General features: G+C 33.0%; 1 protein-coding gene and 2 long non-coding RNA genes across 4 annotated transcripts; all 3 read left to right on the forward strand.

Moving 5' to 3' along the window:
• Nucleotides 1-375: 375 nt before the first annotated feature.
• Nucleotides 376-20,486, forward strand: LOC140840021 (uncharacterized). Of its 2 annotated transcripts, none has more exons than XR_012119837.1 (3): nucleotides 376-489; nucleotides 651-873; nucleotides 1,011-1,150. It is a non-coding gene; the product is annotated as an uncharacterized lncRNA (long non-coding RNA). The 2 variants fall into 2 exon arrangements; XR_012119838.1 differs by lacking the exons at nucleotides 651-873; nucleotides 1,011-1,150 and adding exons at nucleotides 17,155-17,378; nucleotides 20,372-20,486 and having other exon boundaries at nucleotides 383-489.
• Nucleotides 7,526-8,308, forward strand: LOC140840020 (uncharacterized). Its single transcript, XR_012119836.1, has 3 exons — nucleotides 7,526-7,626; nucleotides 7,791-8,013; nucleotides 8,147-8,308. It is a non-coding gene; the product is annotated as an uncharacterized lncRNA (long non-coding RNA).
• LOC140838044 (putative germin-like protein 9-2) lies at nucleotides 9,332-10,363 on the forward strand. Its single transcript, XM_073204128.1, has one exon. It carries the CDS (start codon nucleotides 9,620-9,622, stop codon nucleotides 10,232-10,234), a length of 615 nt encoding a protein of 204 aa, XP_073060229.1. The 5' UTR covers nucleotides 9,332-9,619; the 3' UTR covers nucleotides 10,235-10,363.
• Nucleotides 20,487-20,927: the final 441 nt, after the last annotated feature.

Raw genomic sequence — 20,927 nt, forward strand, 5'->3', positions numbered from 1 at the left:
AGAGAAATATAGTCACAGATAATAGATTTGTTGCTAAAAAAATAGTAAGTAATAATGTAATAAATAATTGGGTCAAAGATATAATCTGATGTCTCGATTATATATATATAAAGTTATAATCCGATGTCTCGATTATAAAAAAATAGTAAGTAATAATGTAATAAATAATTGGGTCAAAGATATAATCTGATGTCTCGATTATATATATATAAAGTTATAATCCGATGTCTCGATTACACAGATATATATCGATTATATATATAAAGTTATAACGTAATCGAGACATCAGATTATAACTTTATATATATAATTGATATATATATGTATATATATATATATGTATGTATATATATGTATGTATATATATATCTGTGTAATCGACAGAAAGTGTAAGAATCGGAAGAGAGCACAAAACTATTCAAACCAATGGCGAGTCTAAATGTTTTCTCCTGCTCGTTTTTGTTGCTTCTGTGCGTTAGTGCGTGCATGGTACAAATATTTCAAGACTTTATTTATTTATGATGAGTCTTCTTGTTAGCCCTAAATCTAAATTTAATTTATCTTACTTCTTTCCTTTGTTTTTTATTTTCTTTTATATATTTTTTAAAAAAAACAATTGCTACGATAAAAATATTATCCAGGGTCAGGAGAATAAGAACTGGTGTGTGGTGAGGAAAGGTGCCTCAGGAGACGCCATGTGGCATTTTTTTTTCACATTTTGCAAAGAGTTAGATTGCACTCCAGTCTATCCCGGCGGAGATTGCTTCTTACCTGACAACTTAGTCAATCATACCTCCTATGTTCTTAACCTCAAATACAGGCAATCCGGTGCCTGCCCAAGATACCTTGGCGCCAAAACCTCCGTCGATCCATGTAAGTTATTCCGGCTCATCGATAATTAATTTTGTGATTTTTTTGAATTAATATAATTATATGGCCTGTTTGGTGTGATTGAATGTTCATATGACTCATAATATGAGAAAATAACATTTTGTTTCTTTATGTTGCAGCCTATGGTAAGTGCAAGTACGCATGACTGGATTCGATGCGGTGGGCTGTTTGGTTTTTAATAAAGTGGAGACAATAATTGAAATTAAAGAAATATTCTTGTTTAGTGATTGTTTTGGGTGAGATTAGTGTGGAAAAATTAATAAATATATGAGTTCGATTTCCAAAAAAACACTCATAAATTAATTTATGGGTTCCATTTTTTTTTTACAATTCTAAATTCATAATGATATTCCGATCTAGAACTTAAATCATTATGAGAAATAATTGAACAAATAAAAAAAAACATATAACATTAACGAATAAATCCGACTTTCCAATGCATTGATAAATAAATGAAATAAATAATTCACAATGAATATGACAACAATGAAAAATTTAGTTGAGTTTCTATTCAAGAATGATCGGGAAAATCATTGCAACCCTTTTCGAGATCTCTGATTCCGACTACTCTCACAAATGTTACACCTCGAGTTTTTCCCAACAATATCAAAAGTATTGAATCATTTGAGCAGTACTGGGATTCACCTTATATTTAAGGATTAAACACTTCTTACGCCACCACCATATACAGAGTGAAATCATATTAGAACAACCACCAAAATATCCCAGAACTCATTTTTCGAACTTTGAGGGCAGAAAGAAAACCAAATGAATTTTCAGATCAGACGTTCTTCGTCAAAGACAAGTAAAGTGATTGGAGACGACTATTAAAGATAAAGAAGGTGATCAAAGGGCTGTTGTTGATCATTTGTTTGCCTTCCACTCCCGTTGTAATTGCAGCATGATAAATTGCATTGTTTACACTGTTTGGTTTACTTATAAAAATTAATGAATAAATTAATTATTTTGATTTAAGAAAGAAAAAATGGAGTAAATATAACATATTAGTGTCTGCAGTTTATTATACTAAAATATATGGACTTGGTAAATAATCAGACCCATATTAACATTTTTCCTAGTAATAATTAATAAGTTTAAAATGGAGTAAATAAAATATTGGTGTCTACAGGAACCAGCAGTGAGAAGACAGCAGTGCCTAATCTGAGCGTACGAGGTTACAATATTATCTCCGCCGCCAAATCTGCCTTTGAAGCCATGTGCCCTGAAGTCGTTTCATGTGCCAACATCATCGTCGTGGAGACGAGATGCAGTTTCACAGGTAATCTCAATCATACAACACTTTCTTGTAGTACTGCATGAACTACGTAATCAAATGACTCATCGCATATCATATTATGACGGTGCTGGCAGTGGCAGAGCCACCTGGCCCAATTTTGGATTAATGTCATATTAGTGCGGTGGCCCCACAAGCCTGATTGCATCCATACGAAAGCCCCACAAGCCGGTGAAATAATTCAGTCTTGTTGTTCTAACAACTCGTGCTCTTGTCAAACAAAGTTCTTAAAATTCTCAGATGGTACCATTGGAAAACCAGTCATTTGCTATTTGGTATCTGCTTTAACAACAAATGACAAGAAAACAAAACAAAAGCATATCCTTTCAATATCGAGAAACACCAACAAGGAAAATGTACATATCCATATCGCTATTTTTGGACGAGTTGCAATGTTTTTTGCTTCAATTATGGTGGCTTTGGATTCCAAAAGTGATGGGATTTAAATACCTTGCGGGTGTGTCAAGAATCCGGCTATCGCTATTTCTGCGTTCGGGAGTGCTAATCCGGGTACCGTTTCGTTGCCGAACACCCTGTTTAATTCCACCACTGATGACAGTGTTTTGGCTCTGTCTTTCAAGACTGATGTTGCCACTATTAAGAAGATTAAGGCGGGGTTACAGGGATGATCAAAATTTTTATGTTTCTTTTCAATGATTTTAGATGTGGTTTGTGGAGGTCTCAACTTTGTAATGAATAAAGGGCTTTTCCTTATTGGAAGGGAATGATTATTTCTACATTTTTAACATTATATTTTTCTCCATTTGCAAGCTATAAAAACATATATTTCATTATAACTGTGTTTAAATTAGTATAATGGTTCATACTTCATAGTATAATATGTTTAATTTATAGATATTATTATAAATTAATTAAGATGAAATTGTGATATTTTAGTAGATGCTGTTGATATTATATTTTTGTATTTTTTTAGTTTAAGTATATTTTAATTAATTTAAAACTATAAATTTAATAAATTTTTTATAAAGATAATCAAACACCTATCAAATAACCCGATTATTTTAGGTTTACACCACATGTAAATCAAGAAACATGTGACAAGGAATTTGAACTTGTCCACTTTGCAGTCTCAAACTCATGTACATAGGTTCTTTGTGTTGCAGCTCATGGTACGTGTAAGTACACATGAATGGATTCGATGCTGTGGTTTAAATAAATAATAAAGTGGAGAAAATAATTTTGATGTTGATTAAAATTGTATAAATTGAAATTAAAACATTAATGATTATGTTGAAGTCATGCTTTATTGATAAATACATATATAATTAATGGGTTCCATGTGTCTAATTATAATTCATTGTGTAGATATATTCATATACACACACACACATTTCTATATCATTAGTATTATTATTGACATTATTTTTATTATACGGGTATTAGAATTTTGTAATTTGTTGTCGTGATCTGCTATTTTTTACTAGAAAAAATATCATTTTTCAAAATTTTATATAATAATTGATATTAAATTTTTTTATTTGTGAGACGGGTTAACCCTATTGATATTCACAATAAAAAATAATATTCTTAGCATAAAAAGTAATATTTTTTAACGGATGACCTAAATAAGAGATCCGTCTCACAAAATACGACCTCACACAAATTTTTGCCGTTGTGAATTAGGGCTAAAAGTTTCAAATATAAGTTTGTCTATTCAAGATGAAGATTAAATTTGACTATTTAAAAGACCCAAACACAAAATAGACAAACTTGTGGAATGATTTTGATACTCTTTGTTTATTGGAAAATATAATTTAGGAAAAACTGTATTTTTGGTATTATACGTTGGTCACTTTGCGATTTCGGTTGATCAAATTTCAATTGTAGTAATTTATCTTCAATTTTTTAATAATTTTAATCAGTTTCATCGGGAGTGTTGATGTGAAATTACACACGTCAGCTTCACATCAGCACTATAATGGTTATACATCCGAAAATTACTAAAATTATCACACACAAAAACAAAGATAGCAGACTATATATGACTGAAATTTAACAACATAGATGACTAAAATTGTCATGAAAGAAACATACACGATGAAAAAACAATTTTCCATTGTATTATTTCCAAAAATAGGAAGATAACTAAAAATTACACTTCCCAAACAAATTTCTAGAAAAACTCGCCCTTATATTATTCAATTTATCTGTGTATAAGAGCACCATTGTGACTAGGCGTTATAACACCCACTCACAGGAGAGAGAGTATGATTCAACGCCCATGTGTCAGTTTATTTTTTAAAAAAAATTGGACAATTTTGGAAAGTTTTAGAAACCGTTGCTGATTTGCTGAGACGCGGGCCCCACATGTAATGTCCGGAAATTTAATTCTAGTAATCGGTAATTATTGATTTATAATTTGATAGGATTACGAAAGGATTAATCGGGACACGAAATAAGAGTTCATATAACTTGTGTACGTTTTGGGCAGAAACGTTGGCGCCCGAGCGATAGAAAATGACCGCCCGAGCGCCAATGCTCAATAGGAAAATGCCTCGGACAGAAGAGGTGGCGCTCGAGCGGTAGTTTATGACCGCTCGAGCGCCAATGCGTGACAAGCCGGGTGCTTGGACAGAGTGTTCGGCGCCCGAGCGGTAGTTTTTAACCGCTCGAGTGCCGCCTGAATTGCATGGAAATGTGCCACGTTTCTCTAGCATGCAAGGTGGATATATATATACATCACTAGTTCATTTGAACGAAAATCAGAACAAAAGAAGCGAGAAAGGTTCGTGTTTAGGAGTGAAAAATCCTTACGCCTTTATCTTTCAATCCGTCCGTCCGAATTTGAATCCGACTTCGGTATCGAGTTCCTAGAGACGTAGGCTACAACTTGACGTAAGTTTTACTACGTTTTGACATGTTTTAGAATTATGATATTGTCAGAACTGAATGGAACTCTTATATGCTGTTATTGACATATGAGACATTATAGAATCGAAGTCAGACTAAGAAACGGACTGATTATGGAATTGTTATGAATTTTTAGGGTATATTGATTTATACCAGACAGATCTGAATTGTGATTGGATTACAGATTGTATTGGATATGATTTATGGATTGTAACTATTATCTGTTGAATTGGTATTGACGGGGATATTGAAATTGTACCGTTATACCGTTGATTTGAATTAAATCCAGATTCATCAGATTGTTATTGAGTTGAACGGTATATTGACATGAGATTATTGATATTGTCATTGCCGGACAGGCTGTGAGTCCAGGACATCGACTGAGCCAGAAACCGACGAAAGAAATGTATAAGTCAATGTGGTATTGGGAGATGGACTTGAGTCGGTTTGGACTTGAGTTTCCCTAAATCACATACTTTACTTTATTGCATTGATATTTGCATTGAATTGATGATATACTTGTTCTCTTGATTTTAGATGACAGGTATTAGACGAGTTATCTTGTGACAGAAGTAACGGATAGTGGTGGTATCGCCACGGCACATTGCACGATGTCTCAAGATAGGATTTAGCGATTGAGTTACAGTCCATGACGGATAGGTCAGGACACCGGATGTTTGGTTATATCGAGTAATAGGAAATGAGAATTCGTCTATTACGGAATTCGATATAGGAATACCAGGATATTGGTTATATCGAGTAATAGGAATACGGTTCCTTCTATTACGGAATTCGATATAGGAATACCACATCTGGCAACCGGGATCCCTAGACTAGGATTGAGTCTAGTCTGAAACGTGGAGTCACGTATATGTCGACAGTCTATGATTGATTATGTTTCAGAGTTTGACACATATATCTGTTACCTGATTACATGCTTTATATTATTTTATATGATTGCATGTTTCATTGATTTATACTGGGGATTATATTCTCACCGGTATATCCGGCTGTTGTCTTGTTTGTATGTGTACTTGACAACAGGTGGGACAGGTCCAGGGTCGAGGAGATGAAGAGCTAGATCGTGATTAGAGTGGTGGCACCGGACTTGGACTAGATGTAGGGTTGAACACTTGACTTTAGTTTTTAAACCCTAGTTTGAATAAATGTTTATGATACATGACTTGTATTTTATATATACTGATATGTATATATGTCTTGATTTCACTACGTTCCGCATTTTTAAAAAGAAAAAAATTTTAGACCCTGTTTTTAATTGATTAATTAGTCCCAATTATGATTAAGAACTTGATTAGCGTCCGGATCCCCACACCACATGTTTTGAATTATTTTAATTATATTTTATATTTTATGAACGCCCCTCTGTCCGGTTATTTTTTTAATAAAATTGGACATTTAGCGACGGTTTTGAAATTAAATAAGTGACACTCATAAAATTAAATTATTTTACGTACTAAATATATAAAAACATATTATTAATATAAAATAATAATAATTTAAATTTCTTAAAAAAATTGAAATTGAATTTATTTAATTTAAAGTAAGAATAAGATGAATGAGTGGACAGCGAGACCTATAAATAATGAGTGTGAATATTAAAATAAATGTATGAGAATATATGTGTTAATGTAATGTGTATGTGGCATGTGGACCCTACGATTTTTGATGAGGTGGTGGGTGTTATAACACCCACTAATGCGGGTGCTCTAAGATGTTGGAATATTTAAAACAACGAATCAAAATATCTTTATAGTAAGAATTTTTTTATATATCTTTATAGTAAGAATTTTTTTAAAATATAAAAAAGAAGATGCATTAATAATGAATGCTTTATAATATATAGATTGAATTATTTTTATACAATTGTTATGGAGATAATAATATTTAGAAATTGCATAAAAACTTATTCAAAGGACTCATATAAGTTATTATCAATATAATAAATTATATGGATTATTTTAATTAATTTTAATCCTTACTCCTTCACAATAACAAAAAGTTTAAATAATAAACCTAACTAAGTAAAATAAAAAAAGGCTTCACAATCCACTCAAAATTAATTATATTTTAAGGTTTTCTCGCCTAATACGTAACTATAGTAGTGGATGGTTACGCACATTGTTGGTGTTAAAAAAATAATTAATTAATTAGTTAAAAATATTTTCTCCATCAATTGAATATAAGGTGGACGGTTTTCTAAATCGGAATTTTTTAAAAAAAATTAAGTGGATTAAAATATAAATGAAATAAATTGTAAAGTAATTAAAAATAAAAGTTGTTTTTTTAATAAGAAAGTGTATCATAACCTACCAAGAGTGGTTACTATACTAGCCACATTCTTAATGATTGAGTAAGAGAAATATAGTAAGAGATAATAGATTTGTTGCTAAAAAAATAGTAAGTAATAATGTAATAAAAAATTGGGTCAAAGTTTTATATATATATATATGTAAGAATCCAAAGAGAGCACAAAACTATTCGAATCAATGGCGAGTCTAAATGTTTTTTCCTGCTCGTTTTTGTTGCTTCTGTGCGTTAGTGCGTCCATGGTACAAATATTTCAAGACTTTATTTATTTTTGACTCTTCTTGTTAGCCCTAAATTTAAATTTAATTTATCTTATTTCTTTCCTTTGTTTTTTATTTTCTTTTATATATATTTTTAAAAAAACAATTGCTGGAATAACGATAAAAATATTATCCAGGGTCAGGAGACTAAGGAGTGGTGTGTGGTGAGGCAAGGCGCCTCAGAAGACGCCATGTCGGAGTATTTTTTCTCATCTTGCAAAGAGGTAGATTGCACTCCAGTCTATCCTGGCGGAGATTGCTTCTTACCTGACAACTTAGTCAATCATGTCTCCTATCTTCTTAACCTCAAATACAAGCAAACCGGTGCCTGCCCAAGTTACATTTGCGCCAAAACCTCCGTCGATCCATGTAAGTTATTCCGGCTCATCGATAAATTTTGTGATTTTTTGAATTAATATAATTATATGGTCTGTTTGGTGTGATTGAATGTTCATATGACTCATAATATGAGAAAATAACATTTTGTTTCTTTATGTTGCAGCTTATGGTAAGTGCAAGTACGCATGACTGGCTTCGATGCAGTGGGCAGTTTGGTTTTTAATAAAGTGGAGACAATAATTGAAATTAAATAAATATTCTTGTTTAGTGATTGTTTTGGGTGAGATTAGTGTGGAAAAATTAATAAATATATGAGTTCGATTTCCAAAAAACAGTCATAAATTAATTTATGGGTTCCATGTTTTTTTTTATATTTCTAATTTCATAATGATATTCATCTATAACTTAAATCATTATGAGAAATAATGGAACAAATAAATAAAAAAAATAAACGTATAACCGTAACGAATAAACCTGACTTCCCAATGCATTGATAATGAAATGAAATAAGTAATTCGCAATGAATATGACAACCATGTAAAATTCAGCCGAGTTTCTATTCAAGAATGATCGGGAAAATCATTGCAACCTTTTTCGAGTTCTCTGAATCCGACCACTCTCACAAATGTTACACCTCGAGTTTTTCCCTACAATATCACAAGTATTGAATCATTTGAGCGGTGGGATTCACCTTATATTTAAGGATTCAACACTGTCACGCCTCGAGCTCGGGCCCGTGCCTGCATGACCGCACAATATGCTTCAATAACAACCATTTCGTATTTGTTTCATGTGCTGACATCATCGCCGCCAAATTTGGCTCGGAAGCCATCTGCCCTGAAGTCGTTTCATGTGCTGACATCATCGCCGCGGCGACGAGAGATGCAGTTTCACAGGTAATCTCAATCATACAACACTTTCTTGCAGTACTACATGAACTACACAATCAAATGACTCATCCCAAGGTAAAGTAGACCCTACTCTTGCGGGCAGTGCTCGCAGGATAGATCTAACGGCTCGGAAAAATCCGAGCCAATTTTTTTTTTTTTTAATACATGGTGGTGGGCCCGGATCACTCATGTGGAGTGATCCCGGCCGTTCCCTTCCCGTGCAGGCACTGCCTGCACGGGCAGGGTGAAATAATCCCGCATATCATGTTATGACAGTGCTGGCAGTGGCGGAGCCACCTGGCCCAATTTTGGATTAATGTCATATGAGTGCGGTGGCCCCACAAGCCTGATTGCATCCATACGAAAGCCCCCACAAGCCGGTGAAATAATTCAGTCTTGTTGTTCTAACAACTCGTGCTCTTGTCAAACAAAGTTCTTAAAATTCTCAGATGGTACCATTGGAAAACCAGTCATTTGCTATTTGGTATCTGCTTTAACAACAAATGACAAGAAAACAAAACAAAAGCATATCCTTTCAATATCGAGAAACACCAAGAAGGAAAATGTACATATCCACTTCCTAGTCTCAAATTCATACTGTCATCCAGCGGAGTACTCAATCCCATTCCTCTACAACATTACACTCCCGCAAGGTATATAAATCTCATCACTTTTGGAATCCAAAGCCACCATAATTGAAGCAAAAAACATTTGCAACTTGTCCTAAAAAAGCGACAAAAAGCCCAATGTCTTTCGGCAAGAAAACGATATTTTTAGTGCTAGTTGCACTCACAATATGCCACACAGCAAAGGCAGGAGATCCTGATATCCTCACAGACTTTATCCTACCACCGAACTCGTCGCAAGTCGATGGAAACTTCTTCACATTCACGGGTCTTCGATCCCTCGTTTCCGACCCAATCCCTCCATTCTTCAAAGTTTTCAAAGCAAACATGGAACAACTACCTGCCTTGAACGGACTGAGTGTATCCTTTGCTGCCTTAGTCTACCCGAGCAACTCGGTCAACCCGGTTCACACGCACCCCCGATCCGCGGAGCTCTTGTTCGTGATCCTGGGTTCATTAGAGGTCGGATTTGTGGACACGAAAAATAAGCTCTACACTCAAACTTTGCAAACAGGTGACATTTTTGTGTTTCCTAAAGGACTGGTGCATTACCAGTATAATGCTGATTACAAGAATCCGGCTATCGCTATTTCTGCGTTCGGGAGTGCTAATCCGGGTACCGTTTCGTTGCCGAACACCCTGTTTAATTCCACCACTGATGACAGTGTTTTGGCTCTGTCTTTCAAGACTGATGTTGCCACTATTAAGAAGATTAAGGCGGGGTTACAGGGATAATCAAAATTTTTATGTTTCTTTTCAATGATTTTTAGATGTGGTTTGTGGAGGTCTCAACTTTGTAATGAATAAAGGGCTTTTCTTTATTGGAAGGGAATGATTATTTCTACAATTTTAACATTATATTTTTCTCCATTTGCAAGCTATAAAAACATATATTTCATTATAACTGTGTTTAAATTAGTATAATGGTTCATACTTCATGGTATAATATGTTTAATTTATAGATATTATTATAAATTAATTAAGATAAATTTGTGATATTTTAGTTGATGCTGCTAATATTATATGTTTGTATTTTTTTTTCATTTTAAGTATATTTAATTAATTTAAATCTATAAATCTAATAAAAAAAATTTAAAAATGAACTAAGGGGGGTGTATTCAATCTAAACTTTTAATGACTTTTATGGAATTTTAAAATCTAGAGGTATTCAATTTAAACTTTTAATGACTCTATATATGTTTAGTGGTATTCAACATGGATTTTGGTAGAGTTTTAAAAAGTCATGTGGTATTCAAACTTGACTTTTTAAAACTCTACAAAAGTCAAGAGGTATCCAAAAAATCCATAGATTTTCAAGGATTCTTATTTTATTATTCATGTACAAACCTTGAAGCCTTATGTACAGTTGCAGAAAATCTAAAATATTCTTCCACATATACCAAAGATTTTGATGTACTTTTTTTTTTGAAAAATACGCTATCTCTCTTCTATCTCAAGTCATCTCTAGGGTTCTTCTCTCTCTCAAAAAAATTTCTTCTATTCAAAGATATGATTGGTCAATCTTGAATTTATTATATTGCCAATATTTATGTGTAAAAATGTAAAGGCCCGAAAATTCATGCTTGAAAATTTGCGGAAAATTTAAAAATTTTCTTTTAAATAATTAAAAGTCTCATTCATAGACAAACTGACAAAAATGTCAAATGATTAAAATAGCAGCGGAAGTAAATATTTGCAAAGTAACAATTTAAAATAATTCAACAAGGGGAAACTGTTTGATCATAAAAATAAAATTTGCAAATGCTGAAACTGAGGTCCTCGGGTGCCACTACTGCCGACCCAAGCTAGCTCACTGGTCCCCGCCCTCGGTCCCAACATCATCAGTACCTACAACAATCAAGTCTAGTGAGTCTAAAGACTCAACATGCATATATCGTAAATAGCAAGTAAATACTATAATAAAATTTGCATGGGATAAAATATCATGTTCTGAGCAATTATAATACGTGCATAACTGAACTGAAAATCATAGTAAAAATGTTTGCTCCTTGGAGCCCTGTACTGAAATATCAAGTAATAATTTTCTGGTGAGATTATGGTATCCGCAAGTGGCCACTGCACTAATATAAACTGCAAAATGACCGGTGACTGGCGACCGGACCGATAACTGGCGATCGGATTTAAATATGCTCGTCTGATCAGACAAAATGCCACAGTATACTGGGTGGTACAAACTGAAACTGACCGGTAACTGGCGACCGGATTAACAAAGTCTCCCATGATAGTGCTACGGCCACAAGCAATATCGCATAAATCTCAAAAATGAACATTTTAAATTTCTATGCACGTAATATAATTAAATGGCATCATCAAATCTGAAAAATTTCAATCTCCTGTATTAAAATCATTTACTTGCGATAATTTAAAAATATCTATATGACTTGATTGAAGAATCAAAGGAGATATAAACATGCCTTGGTTTGTTTTGAATGAAAACAAACAAAATAACGACGCGGCGCGGTGGAGACGGAGTGCGCTTCACTTCCTCACTTAATTCCTTTAAACCAAGCATGCATCATAATTATTATAATAGCATAAAAATCGTAAACGTGATGCATGAACATTTAAAAATATCATGATTTGTGCTCAGGGCGCTGCTAGGACCAAAATCTCACCCGGGTGCAAAATTACCATTTTGCCCCTGGAAACCCAAAAATTACCATTTTACCCCTGGACCTCTAAAATTGACCCGAAGCTTACCAAACTCCTTAAAATATCCCAAAACATATTTAAAAATATTCCTAGACGTAAAATCGAGTCAAAATCAGAACTTAAACGATTCGTTTTAAAACTTGGACCGGGGTCCCGGTTTTAATCCGAATCGACTCCAAACACAACTAAATCTTTTCCCACTTTTGAACCCACCTTACGAACTTTAAAAAGATCCTAAAATTATCACCTCATCCTCATAAACCCACGGCTGGAACTCCAGCACATCATTTGACACTAATCTCTCTCCACAAGCCACGTCTACCCTTTGCTCACCTCTCCAAATTCATGCCAACCCTCCTCCACCGAACCAGCCCTCAACCAATCACCTCTCGACTAATCTAGGCTCTCTCCTGGACGCAAACAACCCACGCAAACACCCCCATGCACCAACCCTTTCACTCATGATCGCCCCACACTAAAATGAGCCACCCACAATTCATGCTCCTTCCCGTGATTGAACCATACCAGGGTGTACCAGCAGCCTTCAGAACTTTCCACAGCCACGGTTCAGACCCCATGTAACCTGGTTCAGACCTCGGATCGGTCTTCAAGCCATCGACTCCACCCCTACCTCCATATATGCACTAACCGGGCCTCCCTCCCAGAAATCCCTCTACTCGACCACTCCTTAGCAGCGTTCAACCACTCAACTAAACCCCAAGCCAAACATCTCGACACACCAGAAACTCTTAACCACACAAGGATCGCAGCCCCTTGCACCGAATTCAGAAAAACGTGAGTTTCAAAGCATGGAATGCAAAGATACATGCAAAAACCAAAACCATGCACATACTTGGATCGAGAGTTTCACAAAACAAATACTCACACAACAGCATGTATATATCGTGTATGATGCATAAAGAAAATGGTACAAATGCGTGCCTTGATGTTATAGACGCGAGGGGATCGAGGAACGAGTGCCGGAGATTTTTTTTTTTTTCTTCAAGAAATGATCTTGGCCGATGGAACCTTCAGCAAAATGGTGAAACCGATGGAGAATAATGATGAACAAGTGGGTGTCGGCTGGTGGGGGGAAAGGTAGGGTTAGGTTTAGGTTAAAGAATGGTTTAGTGTTAATTAAATAGTAATCAAATGGCTAATGGGCCCTAAATTGTTTAATTAAAAGCTTAAAAGAGAAGCTTAAAAGTTGGCCCATTAAATCCAAGTATAATCTCGAAAAATATTTCGTGTTGAAATGATTTTGAAAATATTAGCCGGACCATTAAAAAGTCTCCCGATTCGATAGAATTTGCGTACCGTTAAAAATTAAAATCCTGCGAGTAAAAATACCCAAAAATTCTCAATATTTGACAAATACCTTTAAAACATCTTAAATTAATTAATAAAATTAATCATGTAATAAAAATAATTTTCTTGAAGTTTCTCCGGTCTCCGATCTTCGTTCGAATGTGAAATGCAACTTAAAAATCTTAATGCACGAACTTTTAAAATTTCATGAAACAATTCCTAGCATGCATGAATTATGCCTAAAATGCATAAAAATAATTAAACATAAATTAATGAAATAAACATGCATTTTATGCTTTAAAATAATTAAATAAAATACCAAATAAGTTTAATAACTTGCATGCATGTCAATTTTTTAAATTATATTTACTGACATGCTAAATTACTACTTCTTAAATAAGTTTTTATTAACTTATCTCAATACTCCGTCTCCAGTCCGGCCTCACTTATTTAACTGAAAAATGTAACAATTAAACTACTGCGTAAAATAAATAAATATAAAGAAAAGAATTTAAATACTCATGCAATAAAAATCATTTTAATTTAAATACTAGAAATTATGCATGACTTATACGTAGTCTAAATTACGGGTTCTACAAAAAATAGATGAATTGTTGTTTTTTTCTTGAATCATTAATATTATTGTATTTCATAAATTGTTCATTTTAATAAAATTTTATTATGAACTTATAAAAATATTGTTCATTAATATGTTGAATTGACATAAAGAATTGAAATTTTGATTTCAATAAATTGGATAGTTCATTTTTCGTTTTTCACAAATTAAATTTATTTAACCTTTAAATAAGTAAAATTTATTTACATTTTCATGAAATAAAAAAAATTTAAAATTTAATAGGTTATACATGTCCAATAATTATTTAAAAGAAATTAATAAAAAAATAAATCACAATTATAAAAGTTTACAAAAGTCTACAAAAATCTACAAAAATCTTGAAAAAAAGTCTATAAAAGTCTATGAAATATGTTTTACAATTCCATGAGATTCTATAAAAGTCAATCAAAATCCATCAACCCCACAAAAGTCCACCTTTTAAAAAAAATCATTAAAAATTATTAAAAGTTTAGATTGAATACACCCCTTTAATACTTATCAAATAACCCGATTATTTTGGGTATAAAATATAAAAGACAAAAACTTGTGTGAGATGGTCTCACAGATTGTATTTTATGAGACATATCTCTTAATCTCTTATTTGAGTCATCTATGAAAAAGTATTACTTTTTTATGCTAAGAGATTACTTTTTTATTATGAATATTAGTAGGGTTGACCCGTCTCACAGATTCGTGAGGCCGTCTCACAATATACCCACTCAATATAAAATTGGAATAACCCGACCCAGGAATGGCAAAAGGTACATTTTCAAGGCCGCGTTCTCTCATGCTAGCGTCAACTAGAATAGATTTTGGATGAAATAGTACGTTTTCAAATTATATTTTTTGTTCGTAACTTTTATTTTTGACAATAAATCAGTCTAAGAAAATTGAAATTCAATTTCGATTTTATTTCTGAAAATATAGTATCGTATTATTTGGTTACAAATGTTCTCTCCAATGTTTAAAATATTTCCCGGATTCGATGATCGTGTTCAATTAATATGACTATTTTTTAATTTAAATAAAAATTATTGAGAGTATTTTCACAATTTTCAAGACATTCCTGAGTGTGTGAATCACGTGTTAATTTCCTTTTTATTAAAGATTTCCGCTTCATGAGAATCAATCTTTTTACTTACAAAAAGAAATAAAGACAAGTCGTTGAACAAACATATTGTTAGATTTTAAGATGAGTGATGATGGAATCGTCGCGAATTGACATTTTTTTGTCATCGATGAACGTAGAAAGTATATGGCTTCCACACTGTTTCTTCATAGAATTAGTAGTGAGGAAGGGAAATGACTCCATGCTAGAATTTGGTTGCATTGTGAAGTCTAAAGATGTTTCAAAATTGTGCTCTTGTCAAACAAATTCTTAAAATTCTAATATATCTGTCATTTGTTGTTTGTTTTGGGTTTACACCACATGTAAATCAAGAAACACGTGACAAGGAATTTGAACTTGTCCACTTTGTAGTCTCAACCTCATTTTCTTCGGCAAGAAAATGATCTTCCTAGTACTAGTTGCGCATTACAATATCCCAACAGCAGAGACAGGAGATCCTGATATCCCCACAGACTTTATCCTACCACCAAACATGACGCTAGTCGATGGAAACTTCTTCACATTCACCGGTCTTCGATCTCTCCTTTTCAAACCAATCCTTCCGTCCTTCAAAGTTTAAAAAGAAAACATTGAACAACTTCCTATATTTATTATTTTATTAAGTATGAGACACTTACAGTAATTAATTTTGGTGTCATTGTCTGTTTTAATAATTATATATATTAATAAAATGTTAAAATTTTAATGTAAGTTATAGGTAGTTCAGTGGATAAAGTCATTTTTCTTAGAGTTTAGGTTATAGGTTCAATTTTTATTGAGATCATTTTTTTTATTCTTTTATTTTTCAATTAATTTTTTAATTTATATATCAAAATTACAGTGTAGTCCCTCACTATTTCTTATAATTATATTTTGATCTTCATTTAAATATAAATTTAACGAATTATAAAAAATATCATACAAGCACGCATCGCGTGCGTCGTACACTAGTAGGTAACTATAGTAGTGGATGGTTACGCACATTGTAGGTGTTAAAAAAATGAATTAATTAATTAGTTAAAAATATTTTCTCCATCAATTGAATATAAGGTGGACGGCTTTCTAAATCGGAATTTTTTTTAAAAAAATTATGTGGATTAAAATATAAATGAAATAAATTGTAAATTAATTAAAAATAAAAGTTGTTTTTGTAATAAGAAAGTGTATCATAAGCCTACCAAAAGTGGTTACTATACTAGTAGCCACATTCTTAATGATTGAGTAAAAGAAATATAGTCACAGATAATAGATTTGTTGCTAAAAAAATAGTAAGTAATAATGTAATAAATAATTGGGTCAAAGTTGTAATCTGATGTCTCGATTACACAGATTTATATATATACATATATATATATATAAAGTTATAATCTGATGTCTCGATTACACAGATATATATATATGTCGATTATATATATAAAGTTATAATGTAATCGAGACATATTACACAGATATATATATATATATATATATATATATATATATATATATATATATATATATATATGTATATGTCGATTATATATATAAAGTTATAATGTAATCGAGACATCAGATTATAACTTTATATATATAATCGATATATATCTGTGTAATCGAGACTACACAGAGACATCAGATTATAACTTTTTATATATAATCGATATATATATATATATATGTATATCTGTGTAATCGACAGAAAGTGTAAGAATCGGAAGAGAGCACAAAACTATTCAAACCAATGGCGAATCTAAATGTTTTCTCCTGCTCGTTTTTGTTGCTTATGTGCATTAGTGCGTGCATGATACAAATATTTCAAGACTTTATTTATTTATGATGAGTCTTCTTGTTAGCCCTAAATCTAAATTTAATTTATCTTACTTCTTTCCTTTGTTTTTTATTTTCTTTTATATATTTTTTAAAAAAAACAATTGCTAGAATAACGATAAAAATATTATCCAGGGTCAGGAGACTAAGGACTGGTGTGTGGTGAGGCAAGGTGCCTCAGAAGACGCCATGTGGCATTTTTTTCCCATTTTGCAAAGAGTTAGATTGCATTCCAGTCTATCCCGACGGAGATTGCTTCTTACCTGACAACTTAGTCAATCATGTCTCTTATGTTCTTAACCTCAAATACAGGAAATCCGATACTGCCTACCCAAGATACCTTGGCGTCAAAACCTCCGTCGATCCATGTAAGTTATTCCGGCTCATCGATAATTAATTTTGTGATTTTTTTGAATTAATATAATTATATGGCCTGTTTGGTGTGATTGAATGCAGAGCCATTTTCAAAAATTTAGCGACGGTTTTTTAAACCGTCGCTAATATTTGCGACGGTTTGTACAACCGTCGCCGATGGGGATCGGCGACTGTTTTAATTATACCGTCGCTACTAGCGACGGTTTATTCAAATGTGAATAAAAACAGTCGCTATTAGCGACGGTTTTTCAAAAAACAGTCGCTAATGGCGACGGTTGTTCCAGAAACCGTCGTACATCCGTCCAATCAAGTCCGAACCATTTATAAGGATGAGATCAAATACATTTTATTCTTGTTTAAGATTATAACTTGAACTATTTGAAAATGGAACATCAATCTGTTGCAAAGAAAGGAAAAACATTGATATCTTCTTTCTTTAAGAAGAGAGATCGTCAAGCTAGTGAAGATACTTCAATTCCTACGGTCCTTACAATGCAACATCAATCCAGTGAAAGTCTTCTATTTCCCAATATCCAAATTCCTTCATGTTCCTCTCCTAGAGACGATCATCAGTCTTCGTCTACTTTTATTGAACGAGATCCGGGAAAAAGAAAACAGATATGTGAATATCATGTTAATGTACGAGATGAGATAAGACGTTCATATCTAAATATGGGGCCTTATCAACCAGATATGTTGGAGTATCCAGGTACGAAATTTGGAAGCCAGAATCGTCGTTTTCAGAAAAAATGGTTTCAGAAATTTTATTGGTTGGAGTATTCGCCTTCAACAAATAAGGCATATTGTTTCTATTGCTTTCTTTTCCTGAATGATGTTAATTCATCTAATATCTCGGCATTGGTCAATGAAGGATTTGACAATTGGAAAAGGGTAAACCAAGGAAAAACATGTGCTTTTCTTTCCCATATTGGTTCTGCAGCTTCTTCACCTCATACTATGTGTGAGAGAAGGGCTGAAAATTTGATGAGGCCCTCACAACATATTGATAAAGTGATGCATGCACAATCTAAAGAGGAAAAAGAGAAAAATCGTCTGCGTTTGAGCACCTCAATTGTAGCTGTTCGTTGGCTAGCACTTCAAGGTTGTGTTTTTAGAGGTAACGATGAATCTCTATCTTCATCTAATCGTGGAAATTTTCTTGAATTGGTAAAGGCTTTTGCAAAAATGAATATAGAAATTGATGAAGTTGTGCTTGAGAATGCTCCAAAAAATGCCCAATATATCGCTCCAGAAATTCAGAAAGAGATTTTACATATTATGGCCAATAGAGTACGAAAGATGGTTCGTGAAGAAGTTGGAGATAAATACTTTTGTATTCTTGTTGATGAAGCCCGAGATATATCTAAACGAGAGCAAATGGCCATTATATTGAGGTTTGTGAACAATCATGGGATTTTGACAGAAAGATTTTTTGCCATCAAAGGTGTTAGTGACACTACCTCAATGAATTTGAAAAATGAGATATCAAATGTTCTTGTTCATCATGATCTCCATGTTAAGAAAATCAGAGGCCAAGGATATGATGGTGCTAGCAATATGCGTGGAGCCTGGAATGGACTTCAAGCATTATTTCTCAAAGATTGTCCCTATGCATACTATGTCCACTGTTTTGCACATCGTTTACAACTGACATTGGTTTCTGCAGCTAAGGATGTTAGTGTTATTTGGGAATTCTTTTCTCATTTGGACAATATTGTTAATATTGTCACTTCTTCTACTAAGCGCATTGCTGAATTACATACTGCACAAAGAAATGAAATTGAGTATATGTTGTCAATTGGAGAACGTGATTCTGGAAGTGGTGCAAACCAGATTGGTAATTTGCAACGAGCAGGAGCTACTCGTTGGAGTTCTCACTATGATTCGGTAAAAAGTTTGATAGGTATGTACACTGCAACTTGCAAAGTTTTTGAAGTTCTCAGTGATCATTCTCCAAATGGAAGAGCTAAGGCTGAAGTTCGGGGGATTTACAGAAACATGGCAAGCTTTGAATTTGTGTTTATTTTGCACTTAATGCATAAAATTATGAGAACAACAGATACTCTTTGTCAAATTCTTCAAAAAAAATCTCAAGACATTTTGACTGCTATCACATTTGTCACTACTACCAAAACTTGCCTTCAAGAATTTAGAGAATGTGGGTGGAATGAATTTCTTCAGGAAGTTAAAGTTTTTTGCTCAAGAAATGAAATTGATGTGCCTGATCTTGATTGTCTATATAAGATTGGACGTTCCTGTCGGCAAACTACAATAGAACATCATTACCACTTTGATGTTTTTAATGCATCAATAGATTTCATTTTGATGGAGTTAGATACTCGGTTCAATGAGTCATCGGTGGAACTTTTTTCTCTTAGTACAGCTTTAGATCCTAAAAATTCATTTGACTCATTTAACAGTGATGATATTTGCAAGCTTGCGAAGAAGTTTTATCCTGGAGATTTCACAGATCAAGAAATTGTTACTTTGGAGTATGAATTGATACATTATAAACTTGATGTGATGCAGAATTTAAAGGTTTCTACACTTGTTGAGTTGTGTCAGCAATTGACCGAGAGTGGACGGTCAAGTGTTTATGTTATGTTGACTAGATTGATTCATCTTGTTTTGACATTACCTGTGTCTACTGCCACTACTGAGCGAGCTTTTTCAGCAATGAAGCATGTGAAGACGGCACTTCGCAATAAAATGGAGGATGACTTTCTTGCCGATTGTTTGACACTCTATATTGAACGAGATTTAGCTAAACATATTGATGTAAATTCTATTATTGATGAATTTTATGTTTTAAAATCTCGTAGGGCACAACTTTGTTGAACGATATAATGTATTTTTTTTAATAATATATAACTTATCATATTGAGTTCAAGCCCCCCTCAACTTTTATTCCTGGATCCGTCCCTGATTGAATGTTCATATGACTCATAATATGAGAAAATAACATTTTGTTTTTTCTATGTTGCAGCTTATGGTAAGTGCAAGTACGCATGACTGGCTTCGATGCAGTGGGCAGTTTGGTTTTTAATAAAGTAGAGATAATAATTGAAATTAAATAAATATTCTTGTTTAGTGATTGTTTTGGGTGAGATTAGCGTGGAAAAATTAATAAATATATGAGTTCGATTTCCAAAAAACACTCATAAATTAATTTATGGGATCCATGTTTTTTTTATAATTCTAAATTCATAAATGATATTCCGATCTAGAACATAAATCATTATGAGAAATAATTAAAGAAATAAATGAAAAAAATAAACGTATAACCATACGTAACGAATAAATCTGACTTGTCAATGCATTGAAAAGAAATGAAATAAATAGTTCACAATGAATATGACAACCATGTAAAATTTAGTCGAGTTTCTATTCAAGAATGATCACGAAAATCATTGCAACCCTTTTCGAGATTTCTGATTCCGACCACTCTCACAAATGTTACAACTCGAGTTTTTCCCTACAATATCAATAGTATCGAATCATTTGAGCAATGGGATTCACCTTATATTTATCGATTCAACACT

The sequence above is a fragment of the Primulina eburnea genome, chromosome 8 (assembly GCF_022965805.1).
Source record: "Primulina eburnea isolate SZY01 chromosome 8, ASM2296580v1, whole genome shotgun sequence".
In the NCBI taxonomy this organism is placed as follows: domain Eukaryota; kingdom Viridiplantae; phylum Streptophyta; class Magnoliopsida; order Lamiales; family Gesneriaceae; genus Primulina; species Primulina eburnea.